This window comes from Maniola hyperantus, chromosome 12 (genome assembly GCF_902806685.2).
Source record: "Maniola hyperantus chromosome 12, iAphHyp1.2, whole genome shotgun sequence".
Taxonomy (NCBI): domain Eukaryota; kingdom Metazoa; phylum Arthropoda; class Insecta; order Lepidoptera; family Nymphalidae; genus Maniola; species Maniola hyperantus.
The window spans coordinates 6,861,356-6,869,487 of NC_048547.1; the positions used below are offsets into that span (position 1 = coordinate 6,861,356).

At 36.9% G+C, this 8,132-nt stretch overlaps 1 protein-coding gene across 1 annotated transcript; it reads left to right on the forward strand.

The window, feature by feature from the left end:
* The first annotated feature begins 5,168 nt into the window (after positions 1-5,168).
* Positions 5,169-7,893, forward strand: LOC138403070 (uncharacterized). Its single transcript, XM_069502075.1, has 2 exons — positions 5,169-6,220; positions 6,358-7,893. The coding sequence occupies exons 1-2, from the start codon at positions 6,215-6,217 to the stop codon at positions 6,835-6,837; spliced, it is 486 nt and encodes a 161-aa protein (XP_069358176.1). The 5' UTR covers positions 5,169-6,214; the 3' UTR covers positions 6,838-7,893.
* The last annotated feature ends 239 nt before the right edge of the window (positions 7,894-8,132 follow it).

An 8,132-nucleotide genomic window follows, 5' to 3' on the forward strand; every position in this document is an offset into this window, starting at 1 on the left:
AGGTGGCAACGTAGGAGTCTACCATTTTGTTTTCAGGTTTACAGTTAATAAATAAGGAAACCACATCGTGAGGAAACCTGCATGCCTGAGAGTTCTCCATAATTTTCTCAAAGGTGTGTGAAATCTGCCCATCCTGTCTTCTCGTTCTGAGAGGAGATCCGTGCTCAGTGAGCCGGCGATTTGATGACGATGATGATGATCTACTTACTATTTAAGTGGATAACGCAGATTTTACGCAAAATACAAGAAAATTTAATTAAAATTACAATAGTATCACCAACCAACCGACCAAGAACCATCGACCAAGTACATACTCGTTTATAAAAGCAACATGTTCGCCCTAGTTGTTTCTCAGCGGGCTATTGTGTAGCAACCGTCACATACACTTCCTGTATCCGGTAGGCGGGAGCCACGTTTCAACTGCTCGCGCTATCTACCACGTCAACAGCTCTTTAGAGTATAGAGACGGGGAAGCAAAAATAAGCTTCATTTTTCTGTTCCTAAGATGACTCGTTTCAACTTTTAACACAAAAGGACGGTTGCATTGCATAGCTTGCTAACATAGGACACAGAACTGCTACCTACAAGTACCTACGCTACAAGAGGAATGCCATACAAAATGACGGTTATTTTTTGTGACGTTTCGTTGCGCCCCATCGAACGTACTCGATCGAAGGGAATCAGAATTGACATAATGTCAAATGGTCTTCGTGTTGATAATTAAGTACTAATCACTACCCTTATTATAAATGCGAAAGTGTGTTTGTTTGTTGGTTTGTCCTTCAATAACGTCACAAGGTGCAACGGGTCGAAGTAATCGATTGCATGGGTATAGTTTAAGACCGGTGAGTGACACAGGCTACTTTTTATCTCGGAAAATCAAAGAGTTCCTACGGGATTTTTAAAACCTAAATGCACGCGTACGAAGTCGTGGGCATCAGCTAGTCTCGATATAAGCTTGCGAATATTTTATTCAAATATGTATAAAAATATACCTAACTTGAGAATAAGTTTCAATATTTTAAATTTCCGCACAACATTTCAAAAACGTTTAAAAATCGTATAGTTGGCGAAGTAACAAGATGGAGCTAGAGTAAGTTGAAGTGGACCGGACTTTTTCAACGTTCATTTCAGCGAACTTAGAAGCTTCAAAATTAAACTCATAAAATAGAGTAAAAAGTTTTTGAGAGGAAAACGAAACGAAATATGAATGAATCATAACTTTTTAATTTCGCAGCTTTTATGGACAGTGTCGTTGTTGTGAAAGGGTTCCGTAGTAATCTCATATCTACATGATAAAGAACTTGTTAAAAGTTGACTACTCATGACTCGTAAACGTAGTCGTATAAATTCGCACCCGTAGAGTTGCTTTATCTAAAGTCTGCTCACATTCAGAACATTATGTTTGCTTTACGATTATTACAATACTGTAACCCTACTGAAAATACTTGTACAAATAGCTGAAAGAGGTTGCCCAAAATGACAGTAGTTTTTGAGTCGATTTGTAGTGCTCCCATGGACCTAGAATTCTAGGTCCATGAGTGCTTCTTAGTGCTCCACCGATCGTACCGGCAATTAAAATTGTCACGGTGTCAAATGGTGTGTTAGGGTTGGAGTCTGGAGATTGAAACTATGTTGACACAAGTCTCATTAGCGATTTAATTCCAAGTAGGTATGACGTTCATTGCTGCTTTCAGCGCTAAAATGGCGAAAATGAAGTTGCTTCAAAAACAGGTCGGCAATCGCAGGTCCGATGTAGACGAGATCGGACACTTATTTTACAATATTTACTTGCATTTATTTTGCTCGTCAAGTGGCTGTTACTTCACCACTATTAAAACTACAAAATAGTCTTTTACCATCTTTGAACAAGAAAAATATTACCGCACAATTCGTGGCCTACAAATCGTGGCTATGAGTGCGTATTGAGGTCCCACAGTAATTATTTATGACTAAAAATCAGTCAATACGCATTGGGCCAGCGCGGCGCACTATGGCCTAAACCTTTCGCTCTCTGGGAGGGGACCCGTTCTCAGTAGTGGGCTGGTGATGGGTTGATCATGATGATTATGATGAATAAATATCACGTATCTATCATTGAATCGTAGCGAACGAGAATTTTTAATGTTTTTTAACACGAGTAAATAAAATTTAGTTTCGCTACCAAACTAACACAAATTAGTCAGCAGCATTCCTTCAATCATGGAAACCCCAGATAGATTCACGCTAACCACATCAATGTGGTTTTGCAAGCCACAAAATTGATCGCATTCAATATAATGTGACCTTAATGCAAATTTGGATTGGATGCCCATTCAACGGAAGCTATTTAGTGTTATATTGTATTGCGGAATTGTGACAATCAAATTCAATAATAGGCAATTCGAAGGTGATAATTTTTAGCATAAGCTTATAGTCATAGAAATAATAAGTATCTACTAGTAGGTACCTAAGAATTATTACACCCTATCATCTTGGTGGCTATCTATCGTCGTTTGACGACCTCCTTGACAAATTGGTTAGAATGGGGGGGTCCCAGATTCTATTATCACACCCTTTTATTTTAACACGCTTACATTTTAGATCGCACTTGCCTATACTACCTCTTACCACCAGTAGCATTAGCATGACGCCAAGACAACGATTTCCCGCGGGACTTGAATTGTAACCCTTATCGGTCTGTGATCATAAAACCTGCATCAATCATTATTACAATCTCAAATGTTGTGCATGGCTGAATTTGTGCCATTCTTGTTGCAACAATGCATTGTAGCCAATAGTGAGCGAGCGTCAACCAATCAGAGGTGATTGCGAACTTGACATTGTAGCTGTCATTCAGTGTTATCCTTTGACGTACGCAGATTCCTACTTGTTATAAAAAACCCGCCAAGTGCGAGTCAGGCTCGCTCACCGAGGGTTCCGTAGTACAGTCGCATTTTTTCGACATTTTGCACGATAAATCAAAAACTATGATTCATAAAAATAAATAAAAATCTGTTTTAGAATCCACAGATGAAGCCCTTTCATATGATACCCCCACTTGATATAGTTATCTTCCTTCGAAAATTGAAAATACTTATTATTATTAGTTCATGACCACAATTTAATTTTTTGTGTGTGATGTAACCACAAATTCGTGGTTTTCAGATTTTTCCCCGAATGTCTGCTATAAGACCTACCTACCTACTAAATTTCATGATTCTAGGTCAACGGGAAGTACTCTGTAAATTTCTTGACAGACAGATAGACAGACAGAGAGTCAGACAACAAAGTGATCTTATAAGGGTTCCGTTTTTTCTTTTGAGGTACGGAACCCTTAAAATTATTCTCGCGTAAATTCAAGGAATATCCTCACATTTCAATATATCCTCATATTCCTCAATTCATAATTTCAAGGAATAATACGAAATCAGGGCATGTCAGCTTGTTTCTAATAAGTCATAGTATCCTTCCAAGCAGCTGTGAAGCTCGTCTGAAGCCTGTCATAAAAGTTGTTAAATGAAGAAAGTTTTACTTTCACAAATGCCGTCACTTCATGCCTATTGCGAGCACTTTTACGCTTGAAGAGTTGTTGCACCCTGTTATTACCACAGTATCGAGAGCGGGAACTTTACCGTACCTACGTAGTTCTGATCCAGTTCGCATTCAAATTGCGTATTGTATCCCGCAGTATAGGTATTTAGAGTGCCTAGTTCAATGATATTCCATCGTGTGGTTTTAATAAAAACTGCAAAACTTATATAGAAATTCACGTTCAGTGTTAATAAAAGATGTACTTATTTCACGACTTTCGGAAATTCTACCCCGAGGGGATTAAGAGGATTAAATTGGAGATGAAATCTTGTATGAAATTCTGAAATGTTTCAGGTTTGTCCTCTATTTGGGTTGTCGGCTAAATAAAAATAATGTCCTGAAACCATCGATGCCCGAAACACATATTTTTGCAGGACTTTTGGAAATTTCACGCCTAAATATGGGATGAAAGTTTGTATGAAAGTCTTTGTTGTATAAAAATTTAGGCGCCATCTCCACGGACGAGAGAATCGCGGCGATATTGTCGCCGTGTTACAAAATTCGATACAAACTCTATAAGCCAATCTCCACAGGGCGATACAATCGCGGCGATAGTTTGTATCGAATTCTGCCACACGGCGAGACTATCGCCGCGATTCTCTCGTCCGTGGAGATGGCACCTTAGCATTTTGGCTTTCAGTTAAAATTAAAGAAAATGTCTGGATTTTAGGATACTCTAGGAAAGTAAGAGATTTTCACAAGCAGGTGCTTTACAAGAAGTGATTTTAGGTTACACGGGATTTTTTAAAATTTAATTCTACGCTGACAAAATCGATGGAAAAGGCTAGTTTAAATAATTTTGCAGCTTAAATCGCTGGGTGTAGAAACTATTTAGGTAGGTATGTTATATATAACTATTAGGTATAACATAGACTACCACTAATAGAATTTCAAACAAACAAAGCCGGGGCGGGACAAACAGTCTCTCAATAATCTGATTTGTCGAAGCGCATAAGTAGGTATGTCTGCGTTCCACTCCGCTTGACTTGTAACAAACCACAAAATGTGACAAAACCTAGGAAAGTTCCGAAAAGCTTACTTAGTTATGTGAAGATGTTTTTCTTTGGCCATGTTTAAGTTAACATTTTCCTACTGACTGCCGTAAGATGTTTACATGAACATAGTTTCCCTCTTAATTACTCGCCTAGTCCCAGTTAATTGACTCGCAGCAACTTCCATTATTACCTCATTATTGCTTTTAAATGTACAGAGCGAACTTTGTGTTTATAGTGCCTGTTGGTGAATTGTTTTAGTAACCACGCTGTTAATTTAATTAACCATTTAAACAATGGAAAAATACTTCTTGTCGGATTAAAAAAATACTTTGGGTTACAATAAAGTAAAGTCCGGGCAGTTTTATAGGGTTCCGTACCTAAAAAGGAAAAAAGGAATCCTTACAGGATCACTTCGTTGTCTGTCTATCTGATTGTCCGTCTGTCGTGTCTGTCAAGAAAAGGTATGGGAACTTCCCGTTGACCTAGAATCATGAAATTGAGCAGATAGGTCTTATAGAACAAGTAAAGGAGTAGTGTAGAAAGTCGATTCTGGGCCACCCCGGGGGGTCCGCGAAAAAAAATTGTCCCGCCCACAAAAAAAGACCACCACCATTGGCTCTGGATGTTCGCCGTTTTTAGACCATTGGCTCAAACCTAACCTAACCTAACCTAACCTAACATATATCGATCGGGTCGTTAGCGGGAAACTAAAAGGGCAATTGGAATCTCCTACCACTCATCTAGTGAATGATTGCGTGCGAGGCTGTAGGTACCTGCTACCTACGCTAGCTCTAACAATGAGTACCGTACGCGTCAAAATAACTTCGGAATGTCCAAGGCGTCACTTTCTCATTTTTTCATCGGGGGTACGTACCTGCTCCGGCGCCAGGGGGTTTTAACAATGCCCCCCGCCCCTTATCCCCTCACCCGTCGATCCATGCATTTCTACAATTTTGTCCTTAACCGACTTTAAAAAAGGAGGTATTTTTCTGTATGTATGACTGTATTTTCATAAAATGTTTAAATACGAGTTTATCATGTTATCACCATATTGGATGACTGATATTGTTTATAATGAATAAGTAAATTAGAATTTGATAGCAATGCATTTCGTAGAAACTTAACCCAAGCTTTTATGATAATGTGTTCTCTTGCAAAAATATGTGAGATGCTCTCTCGTGTCAGTTTAAAATATATTTATTATCTCATTAACAAAAAATTAACAAAATTCACGATCGATCGTGTCGTTGATTTTTTTAGTTAGTCCACTCAATCTGTTTTTATCGCCCATTAACTTTAGGTAGATGCAAAAACTGATATCGCATGCAGGTGTTTCAGAGCATGTACATTCGTGTTTGTTTCGAAGATTTATAATCCCATTAAGAAGGACTAACAAAAAATTAACCCAAGCTTTTATGATAATGTGTTCTCTTAGTAGATACAAAAAAATATGACACATGCAGCTGCATGAAAACATGTTGACTCTTGCCTAAAAAGATGTGTGTATAAAAACGCACCATTGTAATTTTGTGTCACAAGTTTACTCGGTGCCAGATCGTTAGGATCAAATATCAGTGCTATAAGTCTTAAATATAAATCACCCGTCTAGAGCGATTGTGTTGTGAATCTACATATTTCCATCCATCATGACGGTAAGTTTGCAATTTTAGCGGTAACTAGGATCTTTTATAAACTTTTATAAATTTAAGTAAATATTATAATTAGTTTTTGTAATTCTATTAGTTAAAGTATCACCTTAATCTTATGCACTATTACCTTTTTATTTCAGGACTCACAGGAAGAATTCACTTACAAGCATTACTACTATCCACTCAATGTGCCAGATGATCAAGATGCGAGTGATTCCACATTAAATAATAAAAAGACTGCTTCAAAAAGGAGCAAACCAACGGAGCAAAACAATATAGATGTATTTTTCGAAAAACCAAAGAAAAAGAGGAGAACTACTATTTCGTCATCGGTAGCTCAAGCGACTGATGGAGGTCTATCCTATATCTCATCCAATGATGGTGATGGTGTCAGTGCAAGTCATCTCATCAAAATAGATGTCTATGACATGAAGAATCTGGAAGGGGTTTTACCTATTGATTACTGGAAATATGCAGATTTACGATTAAAGTACTACGTGAAATCAGACGCTGATAAATTTTATCACAGCACGCGAGATATTATTTACAACATAACAAAGCAGATCGCAGGAAGACATGATTGTAAAAAATATTTTATCGACAGAGATAACAAGCAATAACTACTAATACTAGTACTTATAAAGTATGGTTTAGCTAGCTTAGGATCATAATGATCGGTGCATACACATGCGTTTTTTCTGATAACTGCCTAAGCCGAGTCCCCCCACTCTTCGCCGATACAACAAAGTATAAAAGTGTTTTGCTTCGAAATACGAACTTCATATTTCATTACACTATGTCCAACTACACGATGTCGCCTCAACTTTGTGAACTGAACGAGACCATTTATGACGAAGAAATGGTTACAATATGTGAAGAAGTAGAAAATACAGTAAATTTGGAAGAGATAGAAGATGAAAATTGGTATTCGCAATTAGATAGAAGTCCATCACCATCACCAAGTCTCTACAGCCCTGTTGACTTCGTTGGGAAGGAAGATGCACTATTTGGGATACGAGGCCCCGCAACAGATGATGAAGAAACTATGCAAGATTCGCTCCATTCGCTCTCATCACAGTGTACACTTAAGTTATAGTTATGGGTACTTTAAGATTCATTTTTAATAAAAATGTTATGTAAGATTTTCATGCAAATAAAACTATAATTTTTCAAACCATTCTTTTTTATTTCATTTCTCTAAAAATAAAGTCTTAAACATATATTGTAACAGTTGATCATTATACAAAGTATTATCTGAAAATACATTAAGAAATTGTGACATTGAGATGTCGTTATATTTAAAATATATATAAACTAAACAATACATTCCACAAAATGAGCTGAAATAGTTTTGCAGTACTTTGTTGTTATGAATCCACTTCTTACAGTTGGTTTTTAGAAACATTTCATGATAATCCATTGGTTTTCGACCAAACGAGTCAAAATATTCACCGACACCATTAGTACCCACGTATATCGCTACCCAGTGAGATCCAGGTTTTGTATCGGGGTCTAAATTGGATATTAAATAAGCTGGTGGTGTTAAATATATCGGTATCTTATTAGCTGCAAATACATTGAAGTGAATATTTGCATCAATTTTTTTTAAATAGTTTTCTATCTCTTTGGTATCCATTGAAACTTTAATTATAAATAAATTAAAATGTAAAATAATCTTCTTTACTGAATGGATGGTTAAGAAATGACTTAAAAAGTAAATATCTCCATTTATATTAATTCTTAACTGTTGTAGTCTAAACTAACGTCTCGATTTTTATTAATTTCAATTACGTTATCAAACTCTGCGTATACTATGCAATTAACAGTTGTGGTTAGAGCTTTTTCGAATCGAACTTCAAATCTTACACTACCCCGTTTAATAAGGTTCCAGTGGGAGTTTGAATTAGCAGATAAT